The sequence below is a fragment of the Triticum aestivum genome, chromosome 2B, assembly GCF_018294505.1.
Source record: "Triticum aestivum cultivar Chinese Spring chromosome 2B, IWGSC CS RefSeq v2.1, whole genome shotgun sequence".
Taxonomy (NCBI): domain Eukaryota; kingdom Viridiplantae; phylum Streptophyta; class Magnoliopsida; order Poales; family Poaceae; genus Triticum; species Triticum aestivum.
In genome coordinates, this window is record NC_057798.1 from 257423582 (window position 1) to 257443193 (window position 19612).

A 19612-nucleotide genomic window follows, 5' to 3' on the forward strand; every position below is an offset into this window, starting at 1 on the left:
GATGTAATCTCTTTTTGCGGTGTGTTTGTTGAGATCCGATGAATTGTGGGTTTATGATCAAGTTTATCTATGAATAATATTTGAATCTTCTCTGAATTCTTTTATGTATGATTGAGTTATCTTTGCAAGTCTCTTCGAATTATCAGTTTGGTTTGGCCTACTAGATTGATCTTTCTTGCCATGGGAAAAGTGCTTAGCTTTGGGTTTAATCTTGCAGTGTCCTTACCCAGTGATACAAAGGGTTGCAAGGCACGTATTGTATTGTTGCCATCGAGGATAAAAAAGATGGGGTTTATATCATATTGCATGAGTTTATACCTCTACATCATGTCATCTTGCTGAATGCGTTACTCTGTTCTTTGTGAACTTAATACTCTAGATGCAGGCAGGAGTCGGTCGATGTGTGGAGTAATAGTAGTAGATGCAGGCAGGAGTCGGTCTACTTGTTGCGGACGTGATGCCTATATACGTGATCATGCCTAGATAATCTCATAATTATTCGATTTTCTATCAATTGCTCGACAGTAATTTGTTCACCCACCGTAATACTTATGCTATCTCCAGGGAAGCCTCTAGTGAAACCTATGGCCCCGGGTCTATCTCTTATCATATTTGCTTCCAATCTACTTTTATTTGCATCTTTACTTTCTACATCTATATTATAAAATACCAAAAATATATTTATCTTATCATACTATCTCTATTAGATCTCACTTTCGCAAGTGGATGTAAATGGATTGACAACCCCTTTATTGCGTTGGTTGCGAGTTCTTTGTTTGTTTGTGTAGGTGTGTGGGACTTTTGAGGAGCCTCCTACTGGATTGATGCCTTGGTTCTCAAAAACTGAGGGAAATACTTACGCTACTCTGCTGCATCACCCTTTTCTCTTCAAGGAAAACCAACGCAAGCTCAAGACGTAGCAAGAAGGATTTCTGGCGTCGTTGCCGGGGAGGTCTTCGCTCAAATTAATACATACCAAGTACCCATCACAAACTCATCTCCCTCGCATTTACATTATTTGTCATTTGCCTCTCGTTTTCCTCTCCCCCACTTCACCTTTGCCGTTTTATTCGCCCTCTCTTTCCCAATATCCTCCTCTCTCTTTTGCTTGCCTTTTTCTGTTTGCTTGTGTGTTGGATTACTTGTTGCCATGGCACTAGATAATACCAAATTATGTGATTTCTCGAATACCAATAATAATGATTTCCTTAGTACTCCAATTTCTCCTCTTAATGATGTTGAGTCTTGTGAAATCAATGCTGCTTTGCTGAATCTTGTTATGAAAGATCAATTCGCCGGCCTTCCTAGTGAAGATGCCGCTTCTCATCTAAACAACTTTGTTGATTTGTGTGATATGCAAAATAAGAAAGATACGGATAACAATATTGTTAAATTAAAGTTATTTCCATTTTCACTTAGAGATCGTGCTAAAGTTTGGTTTTCATCCTTGCCTAAAAATAGTATTGATTCTTGGAACAAGTGCAAAGATGCTTTTATCTCTAAGTATTTTCCTCCCGCTAAGATTATCACTCTTAGGAACGATATTATGAATTTTAAACAACTTGATCATGAGCATGTTTCCCAATCTTGGGAAAGAATGAAATTGATGATTCGCAATTGCCCTACTCATGGTTTGAATTTATGGATGATCATACAAAAATTTATGCCAGTTTGAACTTTGCCTCTAGAAATCTCCTAGATTCGGCTGTGGGAGGCACGTTTATGGAAATCACATTAGGAGACGCTACAAAACTTCTTGATAATATTATGGTTAATTATTCTCAATGGCACACCGAAAGATCTTCTAGTAAAAAAATGCATGCTATAGAAGAAATCAATGTTTTGAGTGGAAAGATGGATGAACTTATGAAGTTGTTTGCTACTAAAAATACTCCTCTTGATCCCAATGATATGCCTTTGTCTACTTTAGTTGAGAATAATAATGAATCTATGGATGTGAATTTTGTTGGTAGGAATAGTTTTGGAAACAATGCTTATAGAGGAAACTTTAATTCTAGACCGTTCCCTAGTAATTCCTTTAATAATTATGGAAATTCCTACAATAATTCTTATGGTAATTTTAATAAGATGCCCTCTGATTTTGAGAATAGTGTGAAAGAATTTATGATCTCTCAAAAGAATTTTAATGCTTTGCTTGAAGAAAAATTGCTCAAAGTTGATGATTTGGCTAGGAACGCTGATAGACTTTCGCTTGATGTTGATTCTCTTAAAATTAGATCTTCTTCTCCTAAGCATGATATCAATGAGTCTCTCAAAGCAATGAGAATTTCCATTGATGAGTGTAAGGAAAGAACCGCTAGATTGCGTGCTAAAAAATATAGCTTTATAAAAGTGTGTTCTTTTAGTTTCCATGAAAATAATGATGAAGATCTTAAAGTTATTGATGCATCTCCTATTAGATCTATGTTTTGCAATATGAATCTTGATAATTATGGGACTGATGATGAGTCAACTTTACCTAGAAGGCATCCCAAAAATTCGGAGTTTTTAGATCTTGATGCTAAATTTGGTAAAAGTGGGATTGGAGAGGTCATGACTTTAAATAGCATTGAACCCACTATCTCGGATTTCAAGGAATTTGATTATGATAATTGTTCTTTAGAATGTTGTATTTCCTTGTTGCAATCCGTTGTTAATTCTCCTCATGCTTATAGTCAAAATAAAGCTTTTACCAAACATATCGTTGATGCCTTGTTGCAATCTTATGATGAAAAACTTAATTTGGAAGTTTCTATACCTAGAAAACTCAATGATGAGTGGGAACCTACTATAATGATTAGAATTAAAGATCATGAGTGTTTTGCTTTGTGTGATTTGGGTGCTAGCGTTTCCACGATTCCAAAAACTTTATGTGATATTCTAGGTTTCCATGATCTTGATGATTGCTCTTTAAATTTGCACCTTGCGGATTCCACCATTGAAAAGCCAATGGGAAGAATCAATGATGTTCTCATTGTTGCAAATAAAAATTTGGTGCCCATAGATTTTATTGTTCTTGATATAGATTGCAATCTTTCTTCCCCTATTATTCTTGGTAGATCTTTTCTTAGAACGACTGGTGCGATTATTGATATGAAGGAAGGGAATATTAGATTCCAATTTCCATTAAAGAAAGGCATGGAGCACTTTCCAAGAAATAAAGTCAAATTACCTTATGAATCTATCATGTGTGCTACTTATGAATCAAGTGCCAAAGATGGCACTACTTAGATCTATCTTCGCTTTTATGCCTAGCTAGGGGCGTTAAACGATAGCGCTAGTTGGGAGGCAACCCAATTTTTCTTTATGTTCTTTGTTTTTGCTCCTGTTTAGAAATAAATCTTACTTCTACTTTCTGTTTAGATGTGTTTTTATATTTTAGTTAGTGTTTGTGCCAAGTAGAACCTATAGGATAAACTATGATGATAGTTGATTTGATTCTGCTGAAAAACAGAAACTTTGCGCTCACGAGAAAAAATTCAATAAATCACAGAAACGTGCTTTTGCATTTATTCTTTTTTCTGCTGATCAATAAACAAATTTTTCAGTACGTACTATTTTGGTAGGATTTTTATAGTTCCAGAAGTTTGCGTTAGTTACAGATTTCTACAGACTGTTCTGTTTTTGACAGATTCTGTTTTTCGTGTGTTGTTTGCTTATTTTGATGCATCTATGGCTAGTAAAATGGTTTATAAACCATAGAGAAGTTGGAATACAGTAGGTTTAACACCAAGATAAATAAAGAATTAGTTTATTACAGTACCTTATGTGGTGATTTTGTTTTCTTTCACTAACGGAGCTTATAAGATTTCCTGTTGAGTTTTGTGTTGTGAAGTTTTCAAGTTTTGGGTAAAGCTTTTATAGACTATGGAATAAGGAGTGGCAAGAGCCTAAGATTGGGTATGCCCAAGGCACCCCAAGATACTCAATGATAGCCAAAAGCCTAAGCTTGGGGATGCCCCGGGAAGGCATCCCCTCTTTCGTCTTCGTTCATTGGTAACTTTACTTGGAGCTATATTTTTATTCGCCACATGATATGTGTTTTGTTTGGAGCGTCGTGTATTATATTAGTCTTTGCCTTTTAGTTTACCACAATCATCCTTGTTGTACACACCTTTTGGGAGAAGCCTACTTGATTAGAATTTGCTAGAATACTCTATGTGCTTCACTTATATCTTTTGAGTTTGATAGTTTTTGCTCTAGTGCTTCACTTATATATTTTAGAGCACGGTGATGTCTTAATTTTGAAGAAATTGCTAGTCTCTCATGCTTCACTTATATTATTTTGAGAGTCTTCTAGAACATCATGGTATTTGCTTTGGTTACAAAGTTGGTCCTAGAATGATGAGCATCCAAGTTGGGTATAATAAAAACTATCATAGAAAAAGAATTGGATGCTATGATCAATATGATGCTTGATAATTGTTTTGAGATATGGAGGTAGTGATATTAGAGTCATGCTAGTTGAGGTGATTATGAAAAATACTTGTGTTAAGGGTTGTGATTCCCGTATCATGCACGTATGGTGAACCGCTTCGTGATGAAGTTAGAGCACAATTTTATTTATTGAGTGTCTTCCTTATGAGTAGCGGTCGGGGACGAGCGATGGTCTTTTCCTACCAATCTATCCCCCTAGGAGCATGTGCGCAGTGCTTTGGTTTTTGATGACTTCTAGATTTTTGCAATAAGTACATGAGTTCTTTTGACTAATGTTGAGTCCATGGATTATACGCACCTCATCCTTCCACTATTACTAGCCTCTCTTGTGCCGCGCAACTTTTGCCGGTACCATACACCCACCATATACCTTCCTCAAAACAGCCACCATACCTACCTATTATGGCATTTCCATAGCCATTCCAAGATATATTGCCATGCAACTTTCCACCGTTCCGTTCATATGACACGCATTACTTTTGTCATATTGCTCTTTGCATGAGCATGCAGTTGACATCATATTTGTGGCAAGGCCACTTTCATAATTTTCATACATGTCACTCTTGATTCATTGCATATCCCGGTACACCGCCGGAGGCATTCATATAGAGTCATATCTTGTTCTAGCTTTGAGTTCTAATTCTTGAGTTGTAAATCCATAAAAGTGTGATGATCTTTATTATTAGAGCATTGTCCTAGTGAGGAAAGGATGATGAAGACTATGATTCCCCCACAAGTCGGGATGAGACTTCGGACTTTACAAAAAGAAAAAAAAAGAAAGAAAAAAAGAAAAAGGCCAAAAAGAAAAAAAAGGCCAAAGAAAGAAAAGAAAAAAAAAGAAAGAAAAAAAAGAGAGAAAAAAATAAAATGAGAGAAAAAGATAGAAGGGACAATGCTACTATCTCTTTTTCCACACTTGTGCTTCAAAGTAGCACCATGATCTTCGTGATAGAGAGTCTCCTATGTTGTCACTTTCATATACTAGTGAGAATTTTTCATTATAGAACTTGGCTTGTATATTCCAATGATGGGCTTCCTCAAAAGTGCCCTAGGTCTTCGTGAGCAAGAAAGTTGGATGCACACCCACTCAGTTTCTTATGTTGAGCTTTCATATATCTATAGCTCTAGTGCATCCGTTGCATGGCAATCCCTACTCACTCACATTGATATCTATTAATGGGCATCTCCATAGCCCGTTGATACGCCTAGTTGATGTGAGACTATCTTCTCCTTTTTTATCTTCTCCACAACCACCATTCTATTCCACATATAGTGTTATGTCCATGGCTCACGCTCATGTATTGCGTGAAAGTTGAAAGAGTTTGAGATTATTAAAGTATGAAACAATTGCTTGGCTTGTCATCAGGGTTATGCATGATTAAATACTTTGTGTGATGAAGATAGAGCAACAGCCAGACTATATGATTTTGTAGGGATAAATTTCTTTGGCCATGTTATTTTGAGAAGACATGATTACTTTGATTAGTATGCTTGAAGTATCACCATTTTCATGTTAATATGAACTTTTATTTTGTATCATTTGGATCTGGACATTCATGCCACAATAAAGAAAATTACATTGAGAATTATGCTAGGTAGCATTCCACATCAAAAATTTCTTTTTTATCATTTACCTACTCGAGGACGAGCAGGAATTAAGCTTGGGGATGCTTGATACGTCTCCAATGTATCTATAATTTTTGATTGTTCCATGCTATTATATTACCCATTTTGGATGTTTATGGGCTTTATTTTATACATTTATATAATTTTTGGGACTAACCTACTAACCGGAGGCCCAGCCCGTATTGCTGTTTTTTTGCCTATTTCAGTATTTCGAAAAAAAGGAATATCAAACGGAGTCCAAACGGAATGAAACCTTCGAAGGCGTGATTTTTGGAACGAATGTGATCCAGAGGACTTGGAGTGCAAGTCAAGAAGCAGCCGAGGTGGTCACGAGATAGGAGGGCCCCCCCCCCCCTATAGGGTGCGCCCCCCTGTCTCGTGGGCCCCTCGGGCCGCCACCGACGTACTTCTTCCTCCTATATAAGCCTGCGTACCCCGAAAACATCCAGGGAGCACCCGAAACACAATTTCCACCGCCGTAACATTCTGTATCCGCGAGATCCCATCTTGGAGCCTTCGCCGGCGCTCCGCCGGAGGGGGAATCGGCCACGGAGGGCTTCTACATCAACACCATAGCCCTTCCGATGAGTTGTGAGTAGTTTACCACAGACCTACGGGTCCATAGTTATTAGCTAGATGGCTTCTTCTCTCTTTTTGGATCTCAATACAATGTTCTCCCCCTCTCTTGTGGAGATCTATTCGATGTAATCTCTTTTTGCGGTGTGTTTGTTGAGATCCAATGAATTGTGGGTTTATGATCAAGTTTATCTATGAATAATATTTGAATCTTCTCTGAATTCTTTTATGTATGATTGAGTTATCTTTGCAAGTCTCTTCGAATTATCAGTTTGGTTTGGCCTACTAGATTGATCTTTCTTGCCATGGGAAAAGTGCTTAGCTTTGGGTTTAATCTTGCAGTGTCCTTACCCAGTGATACAAAGGGCTGCGAGGCACGTATTGTATTGTTGCCACCGAGGATAAAAAAGATGGGGTTTATATCATATTGCATGAGTTTATACCTCTACATCATGTCATCTTGCTGAATGTGTTACTCTGTTCTTTGTGAACTTAATACTCTACATGCAGGCAGGAGTCGGTCGATGTGTGGAGTAATAGTAGTAGATGTAGGCAGGAGTCGGTCTACTTGTTGCGGACGTGATGCCTATATACATGATCATGCCTAGATAATCTCATAATTATTCGATTTTCTATCAATTGCTCGACAGTAATTTGTTCACCCACTGTAATACTTATGCTATCTCGAGAGAAGCCTCTAGTGAAACCTATGGCCCCCGGGTCTATCTCTTATCATATTTGATTCCAATCTACTTTTATTTGCATCTTTACTTTCTGCATCTATATTATAAAATACCAAAAATATATTTATCTTATCATACTATCTCTATTAGATCTCACTTCCGCAAGTGGCCGTGAAGGGATTGACAACCCCTTTATTGCATTGGTTGCGAGTTCTTTGTTTGTTTGCGTAGGTGCGTGGGACTTCTGAGGAGCCTCCTACTGGATTGATACCTTGGTTCTCAAAAACTAAGGAAAATACTTACGCTACTCTGTTGCATCACCCTTTCCTCTTCAAGGAAAACCAACGCAAGCTCTAGACGTAGCAAGCGGTACTACCGCTCAACCTCACGGTACTACCGCAAGGGGTAGCGGTGCTACCTCAAAGGGTAGCGGTACTACTGCTTGCGAGCGGTACTAAAAAATACATCCGTGCCTACCACCGCTGGACTTGTGACGGGTTTTTGGTTCGGAGCGGTACTACCGCTGTAGTAGCCGCGGTAGTACCGCTCTGGAGTGGTAGTAAAAAATTACATCCGCTCCTGTCCGCGGTAGTACCGCTGCAGCCTTTTCAGAACACCAAAACTGCCACAACTTCTGTAAACGGACTCCGAATTCAACGAAACCAAGTTTGTTGGAAAGCTAGCGACAAGGGCTAACACAATCTTGATAGAACTAACAATAATAAGGAAATTAGAAAAGGCTCAAGAGAAAATGGTGAGAATCCTTCCTCGAAAAAGACCGGTAAAACCTCCAACACCGAAAACGCGATAGAAGAAGCATATGAAATCCGTTTTCGATGTACTAGAGCTTGTCACGAAGATAACCACAAGCTCTAAAACCTCAAAAGAAAATACAAATAAGAATCAAAAAAGATAATACAAGTAATACAAGGATGCAATGGTTTGAGCTCTCGACAAATGATACGATCACGCTACTCACTTGAGAGCCCCCCTTGATAGTACGGCTAGCGATCCTATAACCCGGTCTCCAAACTATCACCATGAGACCGGTAAAATATAAAACCTATCAAGGGAAAACCTTTGCCTTGCACAAAGTCCACTTGAGCTAGATGATGACGATCTTGACTCCCTCAAGTTGGACCACCTTTCTTGATTGTGTTGGGTCGATGAAGACTAGATGATTGCTCCCCCATACTCCACTATGGGTGAGCCACTCTTCGGCACATCTTCACAAGTCCATTGACACCATAATGGACGGCAAGCATCAAGCACTTGATCTCTTCGTGATGCTCCACTTGAACTTGCGCACGACAATCTTGATGATGATCACCACTTGATGTCATCCTCTGCATTGGTTAGTGATATCTTCCTCTTGACGCAAGCCCATGAACACGTACCTAACTCCACATGGAACTCTCACATAGACCATGGGTTAGTACACAAAACACAATGGACAATGCTTACCATACCATGAGATCACTTGATCCCACTCGGTGTATCTTCTACGCTTTGTGTGATGATCAACTTGAATCACTCTCTCTACTTAGTCTTGATTAACCTTGACTCTTTCCAACTCTATGACCAATCTTTGGATAATTCCTTAATACCACATTGGTCAACTCATAAACTCCTTGAAACCAACACATGTACTTCAAGAAATGCCTATGGACAAATTCTTCAAATATAACTCAATGTAACCATTAGTTCATAGAGAATGTCATCAATTACCAAAACCACACATGGGGGCACCGCATGTCCTTTCAACATGGCAGCACCACGGTCCACGGAGGTCCAAAGTACACATGACCATACATGTTACGTATGTTCATATTACCATACATGTTATGTTTTCACTTTTTGTTTAGAACGGGCTCAGAAAGAGCCCGGCTTTGAATTAACAAAGCCATCAACCGGCCAGGATTACAAGATCACCAACTTACAAGGAAAAAGAACAAGCGGCTGATACAAGGAGCAAAGCGAAACACACTCAAAGGCAGCAGCGATAGCAAGCAGGAACGCCATGCTGCAGCCAACACCCTATAGGACAACCTACACCAACCGGACTACTACGAACTTGAGAGGATGCACCACCGCGCAAGCTTCGTGATCATAGCCAAACTCGAAGACAGTAATGGATCGACACTCCTCTGGAACTGCCACTGCAAAGGGCCCCTGCCCTCTCATCCTGGCTCAATGGATGTCACACCGGCACGCGGCAGCTCGGTTCACCCTAGAACCCAGAAGGAAGACGTCCAAGCTGCGCATGGAAGGAACTAGGAGCAGACCTGCAAGCACAGAGCACACCACTCCGAGCACCATCATCGTCCGCGGTTAAGCCACACCAAAGGGCTAGAGCTGTCGGCCACAGTCGCAGCAACAAGGGTAACAGCGAGGCCACTGAAGAAAAGGCAGTGAAGCGCAGAGCCAAGCTGCCACCCGCCATCATCACACCCACAACCCAACTCTCTTGCCGCCCCTGTGATCCCCGGACTGCGCCTCCAAGAAGGAACACGACACGGATGTGTCGTCGCCGCCCGAATCAGGGGACCTAGGCTTTCACCTAGCAGGGGACGAAAAGAGGGGGAGAAGGATCGTCACCACATCCTCCAGGGAGTGGAACGACGCCGAGGGCGTCACCTACGGTGTGGCTGCGTCGGCCAGGGATTTCCCCCGAATCCAACCCCACTCGATGAAATCCGCGCAGCCAGCGCCCGGGTAGAACGGCATAAGCCACTAGGACCCGGATCTGGCGAAGGAAGGAGTAGATCGGGGCGGAGAGGATGAGATGCATCTGGCGGCGGCAACCGCGCGGGGGAGGCCGCACACCAGCGACCGGGGACCGACGCCTCCTCGTCCCCCGCGAGACCGAGGGAGGCTCCTCACCAACTCCGACAGGAATGGCCTGCCGCAAGGCCACCCCGCACTCTCCGCCCAAGGTCGCCGCCCCGGATGCGGAGGCCCACCACGCAATGTGGAGCTGCCGGATCCCCCGCCGCCACCTTCATCGAAGTCGAGCGCATACCGGCGCACTCCTCTGGCAGAGGCGGCAGTTAGGGTTTCCCCCGAGTCGCCTCAAAGGAGACGACGCGGGGAGGGGGGGGGGGGGCAAAGCCCATGTTTTCACATTCCAGGATCTTATTGGAGCATTTCTCAAGTTCGGGGACAACTATTATACGCGCCACGGCTAAACCAAGCACACTCATGGAGAGAACAAAATTATGATTTTCCCAGCCATGCAGCGAATGACTACAGACTGGTACCCATACAAGGAATTTCAGACATCCGAGCGAGAACAAGAAAATCACATGCAACCGCCAGCACATTACTTAGAAAAAGCAATATTTTAAGGTTTATAGAGCTGAAATTGGACTGGTGACAAGATCAGGATGAAGCTATAAGGATCCAGCGTCTCTTTATTCCCATTTACTTAGCGAAACAGTGAAGTACCCAGTTATATCATGACCCCAACATTCAAACCAACCCCCCTCCCGCTGTATATGTTAATTAATAGATTAAGAATTGCTAACGGTACAAAAACAATTACTAACTAGTGCAACCACAAGGAATCGAGCGCTTCTGAGGATCTACTATTGTTCAAATGTCCTTCCCTAGCTCAACCTTCTTCACCAACCTTAGCGTGTTGTGCAAGATGGAGTCAAGTATTCCGGCCACCTAGAATTCAAAGGTTCAAACATCAGCCATGTATACTCGATGCTCTCGGAAATATGAAAATATAAACAAGGAGATGTTCCCACCGTGAAAACTCCACCAATAATAGCACAGACATTTGTGATGAAGTGGGAGAATGATTTGGGAAGTTCAGTCACCAAGACCTGATGATAAATGAGAATCAGCTTAGATGGACTGTTCGATATGTTAGTGAACCAAGTAAGAAGTATATAAAATACCTACCTGCATGGGAGAAGGCTCAAAATGGAATTTCACAACAGGAACATAGAAGCTGTGCACCAAGCTGCTGTGTGCTGTGTATTCATATTCTTCAAGCACTTTCAACTCCTTTGAGTATCTCAGCGTAACCAGCTCCGTCTTTACAATTTGTAGGTAATGCTCAATCTAGAATGACAGAATTTACACAAATGCTATGTTATTTACTAAACAACGGAAAAAAGCTTAGATGCATTGCAAACTTCAAAAGAGAAGTAGGCAAATTTTAGGGACTTACAGTAACATTTGCATTGACATCACCATGCTTAACGATGTAAGACTGACCAGCTAATCTATCATGGTGTCCGCCAACATAGGGAAATAGTCTTTTCAGTTCATTAAACATCTTTGATGAGAGCCTTTTGCCAAATGAGAACGTTGTGACGTAGTGGGAAACATTTATCTGAGATGGATCAAATGAGTGTGAACCAGATCGAGCCGATATTACAACACTGCCAGGAACCTGGTGAAGAGAAGATAGTAATCAAACATCCCACAAAAGAATCCTTTCTCCATGCAGCAATTATTAGTACTACAGAAGCTGAATGTTAGCAAAGAAGTTCATTTACCTTTTTGACCCGCACAAAACCTTCTATTCTGCAGCCGCCGGTCATTGGAGCAGGACGCTTTGCAGGATCAACAGTCTTGTTGGATTTGTCTTCCAAAGCAAGCACATGGGCCTCTTTTGGAATATTTGCAACATATGTTTCCATTGCCTAAGATTCAAAACTTATATCAAGAACCCAGTACAGAACAGCCTATGAGACCATAAATACCATATATTAACAAGCAAAGAATTAGCCTTTAGTTCGCCCTCAAGAAGTTCATTACGATTTCTCAGGTAGGCTAAGGTTTATGATATTGCGCGGTAGTAAAAATAACCCATGTGATACTATCGTGCTGACATAAGAAGAACAATTACAATATAAGAAGAACAATGGGAAACCATGTGATTCATAACATACCGCGACTAAACTTTCAGTATCACGTTCCCCATAGTATGAGTCATGATCATGGTGACCCTGATTCTCCCTGTACAGAAGTTGATTTGGTTATCTACTGATCTTGAGGGTAAAATTAACACGAAGTATTGGAAGAATGAGGTTTACAGTTTCAGTATGATATAATGTAAGGTTTACTGTGCTTACTTCATATCACTCCCTTTATGAAAAATGCGAATTGATGGGTAACCTTGTATATGGTGCCTGCATTTAATAAAGTGAAGAGATGAAGATATATCATATCAGCATTTTGACTAAGAAGCATACGAACGCCAATATGTGAAACTAGGAGACAGGGTTGGGGTGGGGAGGGGGGGGGAGGCTTTCGCTAAATATGCAGAACTGAAATATTTTAGTTACTTTACTGGCGCCAAACAGAAAGCCAGTGGGAATGAAAATAGACAATCCTGCCACTGTTTATCCGGTATGCAATATGGAAGATAGGTAAATGCTTCAAACTCATTCTTTTTTTCTTTTCCTATTTTTGCGGGTGCTTCAAACTCATTCTTAATCAAATAGTTCCAGAAGGAAGGAATAGCACCCACAAGAGCAGCATGCAAGGGCACACTAAATCATGACAAGACGGTGGGATCATCATATAACTTCAACAGATATTTACAATCAAAATTAATCAATTCTCATGGTAGAAGACAAACGAGGATTTTGGATTCCAATGTACTCCCTCTAAAGAAATATAGGAGTATTAAACACTTATATTTCTTTACAGAGTAGCATATTCATGTGATGTCAGTCTATTAATACAGAAAAGGAAAGGTTAAAATAAGAAGAAAGTTCAATTTTGGACGAAAGAGAAAACCCATCGAATTAAAAGTATATAATCAACTCTAATTTGATAGTTAATTAGTACACACCTCTTACACAGTTCAACTTCCTCAGTGCAGTCAACTTTGCCGAGAAGAATTCTGCCATCCATTTCAGGGTCATATCTGAATATAACAAATAAAATCAGGATGGCAATCAAAAGCGTAAAATCATGAATCCCCAAGCCATGTTAGGGACAAAAAAGAGCAAAAGCATATACCTCTCCCTTATTATTTGCGCAGCCTTTTCCCATGAAGGTTTCTGAAGGATTATTGATTGATCAGAACCATTTTAACTTCTCCATATACACTAAGTGAAAGGGAACATAAAGAAAATAAATCTAACCAGACGATTGCTCCAATAACACCAGGGGGCATAAAAGTTGACAACCAAAACAGGGTACCTGGAAAGGAATATAATCTATGATAAATATCAACCTCAACAATAAGGGAACTCCGGCAAAGAATAGGACAGAGCTAAATGCTAAATAAAAATCAAGAACAGAATATGATTGGCATGCAAGACTGAACCTGGCGAAAGTAATTAGAACTTATAGCCTATAGAGAAACAACGAGTACAAATTAAATAATTAAATATCCACAAGAATGTCTAGCAGTTAGATGTTGGTGCGTAAAATATCTTTGACAATAGGTTTCACTATTAAACAAGATACTTGAATACTTACTGGTGAGAATAGCTATCAAAATTGCGAGAGGACAAGGCAACTGAACCATCACCATGGTATTCTTCAACATCATCTCCATGTTTGTTGACAGTGGGTATAGGTCCAGCATGGAACTCAGATCCAGTAGGTACTAAATTCCGATCAATTGAAAACTTGCGAACAGTTTTCGTTATGTTTAGTCTGTTCTGCATATGTTTTGAACAGGAAACCAAGGTTAAACTAGTATAAGAAAAAAAAAGGGCATGCTATGGAAAGAAATAAGAAAAAAAATAGGAAGTCATTCCATATGTACAAAACATAGTACACATAGGTCCCCTACTTTTTCACACAAAAGCAACTTCAAAGAAATGGAGGCACTGACCTATTTCATGATTTCAAGGATGGTGTAAAAAATATATGTAGCTTACATTTAAGGGAAATACCCATTCTGATCCCTAAACTCTCTTCTGCAGGGAGAGTAATTTTTTGCGTTCTTCCTTTTGGTGCTTTTATGACAGGTGCAATGGAAGCAGCCGGGTTAGCAGCTTGGCGCCAGCAATGAGGAGGAAGGCAGTCAGCAGTCCCAATGAGGCTTGGTCTGGTTGGGGAGAGAGAGAGAGAGAGAGAGAGAGAGAGAGAGAGAGAGATGCGATGATTGTAGGAGGAAGCCAAAAAAGATACTCCCTCCGATCCACAATAAGTGTGGCAGTTTTGAACTAAGGTTGAACTAACCTTAGCTCAAAACTGCGTCACTTACTATGGATCAGAGGGAGTACTATAATTTAGTTTTCTCTGATTTCTGTCTGGGCAAGTGTTTGGTTCACATGTTGGGCCTTCTATCGTCTTGGGAGCTTTTTTATCTGACTGGTGGCAAATTGGCTACTTAGCTGCTACATAGGCCTAAAATTAGGTGAATTCTGTTGCGAGAGGGTTAGTTGTGATGATTTTCATAACCAGGATCTTTAAAGTACACCGCGTGAAGATGAAATTTTCCAACACATAAATCTAGTGTAAGAGATTTTCAACAAGCAACGTAATAAGGTACTCAACAAAAAAATTACGGAAAGCATAAGACCTGATTCTGTTTCCCCGTTTTAGGTTATTCATACGAAAAGGAAGACACATTTTATATAATGTTGCATTTTCGGAACTAGAAGAGAGCATATAAAGCACGGTAGGAAGAGATCGAATCTTACTGTTCCCAGCACATCACTGACATCAACTGATGCAAATTCACATGAAAGCGCAGGAAAGCTGCAAAATGCAAAAGCCACATAGTGAACAATCAAGGGAATAATAAGGTTGCGCTGCCTATCATTATTAACAAAGTTATCCCATCAAAAACAAAAATATCAATCTGAAATCCGAACAGACGGCTAGGCTACGTGTATACCTCTTACTATGAATTATGGTGTGCAAACAAACAAACGAATATCTGGCTAGTGCTTGAAATTTTCCCAAAAACATGGAGCACCAGTTCCAATAATAGATCTCAGATGCATACGTAGACTAGGAGGAAAAAAGATAATAATGGATGACATAAACCTATTATGCTATGAACAAAATTAAAATGGAACTAGTTGATGGCAAGACTATTAACCTAAGTACACATCAGATGCTTCTTGACAGGATTCAGAGAAGAGTAAAAACATCAAGAAACACGCAGTGACATGTCTTGTGCTGCATATATAAACTGCGCACAGGTAACAGGTAAATAACAATAGCAAGTAAAATTCCATGAAGTGTCCGCAAAACAAAGAGCAACAGATAGCAGAATTATTGATGAAACATAAAGGCTCGGGTTTAAACTATGTATTCAATAATGCTCGCGAAATGCTACCAAATTCACCTCAAGTTAAAATCTATCCGTAAGAACTCCCCATCTGAACTCCTGTCAACAATTACAGATGTGGTGGTATTGACTGCTAAGTAACTACTCAACTCCTGCAACAACAATTTAACAGCTTTAGATGAAAGTAACCTCATCATATATTGCAATATAAAATTAAAGATCAAGAATACAAGACCATGTAAACATTATTCAAAATTGCTAGCAAGTGCAGGAATTGCAATGCTTAACCAATGAGGACTCAAGTGATGAAGTGATGCATTGGTTCCAGAGTAACTAGTACACCATGTGATGTCATCACACTGCCTAGCTTTAAGTTCCCATGATCATAGTTGCTTTCATAATCTATGGCACCATGTTGATGCTCTAATGATAAATAAATAAAAGTTTATTCGAAAGGGTTTGGACTACATAACTTGAAATGGTGTAGCAATTAACTACTACAGCAAACCAAATAGTAGCAGACCAATTATTCACATAAACAAAGGTGTTGAGTATCATGATTATTAGGAAACAGCACCGCCGCCCAGTGGTTCTCCCTGCGGCTGCACCGACCCACGCCGCCGCTGCGTCACCCTTTCGGGCCATAGTGCCGCGGCATGCTGTCCACGCCGCCGTCCCGAGGTCATTCCCGCGGTTGCATCGACCCGCGCCCTGCCGCTGCGTTGCCCCTTCGGGCCGTAGTGCCGCGGCCCGCGGTCCACCGCTGCCCCGAGGCCGTCCGCTCCAGGCCGTCCCCGTGGCTTCACCGACCCTCGCGCTGCCGCTGCGTCACCCCATCGGGCCGTAGCGAGCGTGGCACACGGTCACCGCCGTCGCCCGACCCGCGCGCTGCCGCTGCGTCGCCCCTTCGGGCCGTAGCGCCGCGACACGCGATCCACTTCGCCGTCCACGTGCGTTGACTTCTGTGTGGTATGCGCCGCGCCACATTCCTAGGCGCGGGAATGTCGCCGTCTGCGCCGGTCTTCATCATGTTGTCGGGTTCTTCCTCACCTACTTCGAGCACCATCGCCGCGCTCCTAACCTAGCCGCCGCCGCCGCCGCTCTTCTTCCCGGTCCACGGGGACTACCTCGAAACCAGCCACCCTGACTCGACATCGACCACGGCGTCCCTCGCACGGCTACCTCGACCACGGCTACAGCACCCTGCGCTCTCGGCTACCTCGACATCGGCACAAAGGGCTACCGCCTTGCTTGAGCAACCTCGTCGGTTTTCAATCCAGCCACGACTTCCCCGATGCATCCACCGTCCGACTGTGGGGGGGTGTACGTCGGCTTACCTTCGGATTATTCTCCACCGTTGTCACTGCGGGGGGATGTTGAGTATCGTGATTATTTTGAAACATAGGATAGACTAGGAATTATTCTAGCTTGTCTTGTATTCCAAGATCATGTACCCCTATATATATGCCCACGAGGCTAAGCAATACAACAACGAATCCACCTTATCCCCTCTATTCCTTTTACAAAAGGGCAATGCCCTTTTCCTTATGGTTTTGTTCCTAAGTGTAATCTACAAACAAAATCGAACATGAGAACAGCAATGTTACTTATTTTGTGCTACATAGACTGAAACCAAGTAAGATAATGTAACCTGACAAGAAGTACAGTATAGTTGATAACAGAACAGAAACTGGAAACAAACCATTCCAAACAAAAACACCATTGCCAGTGCTGCAAATATGGATAATCCAGCGCCAGATAGTGATGCCTCCGTCAAATCCCTAGGAATTTTCCTGCAGACAGCCAACACAAAAAAATATATCTCAATACGTTACCACTTCAGTAGAAACTCGAAAACAGCACTGCACAATGCCAGAAAAAAGGTCACATGCCCCCACCGACCACCATTACAGCATACTGTAGATTTTTGCATTTTCGGTATTACCACGTTCGAACATATATCATCTACGGTGCAGTTCTCCAGAAACAGACCGAGTTAATCATTCTGTTCTAGAAAAAGACGTAAATCATTGCTGCCGAGTACCCAAGCTCGAAGTAAAAACATCAATTCGTAGCCAATCCCCCGAATACAGACAGTAACCCGACTAAACCAAACCCCACATTCACCGAATCCCGCCGCTAATCTGGAGATCGGAAGGGAAGCGAATGATACCTGTAGAAGTCGACGGACTTCAGCTTGCTCGAGGAGATCATGGCTGCCGATGATGACGGCGTGGCAGCGCGCCGGGTGGTCGGATCTGCCGGGTGCGGAGAGATCTGAGGGAGGGGAAGGAAAGAGGTGAGATTTATGTGGGGAGATCTCTTCTTTTCGTCGTTTCGAAAGGTGTGCCCGCGGATCTCACCGCCTCCTACCTCCGGGAGTCCAGAGTACCGCTGCCTTGCCTTCGATGTTAATTGCGTCCAGCCACGGATACGTATCCATCTATTTCTATTGCTTTCCTTTTATGTATTTCTGAAAAATGCCGTGTCAAGTTAGAAAATTAATTTGGCCCTATCCTCATCTCAAAAAATAAATGCCCCTGTATGGCTGTATCGCTTTTTTTTTATTTTTAGTTGGAAAAATGCCCCTGTATCCTGAAAAGTTAATTCGGTCCTAGTATTCACAGTGCTGAGTAATGTAATGTTTTTTTTTGACAAAGAGTAAATGTAATGTTAACGCAGGCACATACACCCACGCCAAGCACATTCAAGAGACTGAATCGACACGCCATCTTGACATTGATGAAATAGTCACAAACTTTTTCGTGGTCGATGGGAACGCCTCCACCCACTGAACGCACAACGCCAAAAGCCTAAACAAATTCAAGAAAATGTGAGTATCAGTGTCAAGTCTAGGACTTAAACTTTAATGGGTTGAGGATGTCCCTATCCTCCTAACCCAATCAGGTTGGTTCACAGTTTATATTGCAGTATATGTTCTCCTATATAATTCAAAAGTACTCCTATACAATAATGTATGCATAAATTCAAGTTTATAATCTAAATATTCAAATAAATACGGTAGTCAAGGTTTTCGATGTTTAACCTAAGACATGTGTTAGTGCAATTTGTGTGCCTTGAGAGTTCTCGAGATTGTTGGAGAAACAATGAGCGACTAATGTGCTTGCTAGTACACATAGAGAGGTTAGGTTCCTGGAGTTCTTAGGAGTTTGATATAAACTCGGAAGATTATTACTGCACAACATAGAAGAATGCTAAGGCTATCGAGAAGATTGCTAACGAATGTATTGCGTGGCGGAAGTGACCCCCAAAAATTGATGACGCGAGCAATTGCTACGGAGCTGGGTCCGAGATGGTTGACTACAACGGTGAAGGAAGAGGACGAAGAAAGATGTAGCATTTTCCTTTGTAGCTCTTTTTCTATTATTTGAGTCACAAGACCACCGTACTACTAAGAGTGGTCATAGTGTTTCAAAACTTATGTTTATTTGATGCTTAGTCGAAACATATACTAAGCGAGATGTAAGAGAAATTTCTTTGTTTTTCCAGACATTTACTTGTCAGCCACAGAAGATCATCTTCTAGGCTACGAGAGAAATGCTCAAACCAAGGAGTCGACTTTACTTGTTCCTCAAGTAAAGTTGTCGGGTGCGTTTGAAATCCAACCATTAGATACGTGTCAGTTGATCATTGGCTGGACGTCGTGTCCTGAATGGTCATTTCCCCCTCGGGATTGCTTCGGCTATAAATAGACACCCCGCGCCTTCCGAGAAGGTTGGTTGCTCTGTGTGATGTTGTCACCTATTACAGGTAGGGTCAATGACCCATCATTCGGGACCCACATGGGGCCCATCACCACCACAGGTGGGTCCCTGGACCATACCAACATTCGGATGCATACATCAGGAGGATCACTCGGACAGCTCGACGGCACTCGGACGACCACACTTCACTCGGCTGATGGACCACCACTCAAACATAAAAGGCCGGAGGACGTCGTGGGACCTGCAACGGTCGAGGGATCCTAAGTCATCCATTAAGTAGAGTCATAGCTACCGTTACCTGTAACTGTTGTAGTAGAGGCTCATTATACTAGTAACTGTCT

At 41.7% G+C, this 19612-nt stretch overlaps 1 protein-coding gene across 2 annotated transcripts; it reads right to left on the reverse strand.

Annotated features, from left to right (window-relative positions):
* Positions 1 to 10709: 10709 nt before the first annotated feature.
* On the reverse strand, positions 10710 to 18027 carry LOC123044653 (protein disulfide isomerase-like 5-4). Of its 2 annotated transcripts, none has more exons than XM_044467458.1 (16): positions 17920 to 18027; positions 17720 to 17823; positions 17249 to 17339; positions 15604 to 15698; positions 14951 to 15008; positions 13776 to 13960; positions 13436 to 13493; positions 13311 to 13351; positions 13141 to 13215; positions 12416 to 12472; positions 12233 to 12299; positions 11837 to 11983; positions 11506 to 11730; positions 11235 to 11396; positions 11078 to 11155; positions 10710 to 10994 (listed from the first exon to the last, which is right to left on the reverse strand). In XM_044467458.1, exons 2-16 carry the CDS (start codon positions 17758 to 17760, stop codon positions 10917 to 10919), a joined length of 1458 nt encoding a protein of 485 aa, XP_044323393.1. In that variant the 5' UTR covers positions 17761 to 17823; positions 17920 to 18027; the 3' UTR covers positions 10710 to 10916. The 2 variants fall into 2 exon arrangements, with proteins under 2 accessions (XP_044323393.1, XP_044323392.1); XM_044467457.1 differs by having other exon boundaries at positions 17910 to 17977.
* Between the last annotated feature and the right edge of the window lie 1585 nt (positions 18028 to 19612).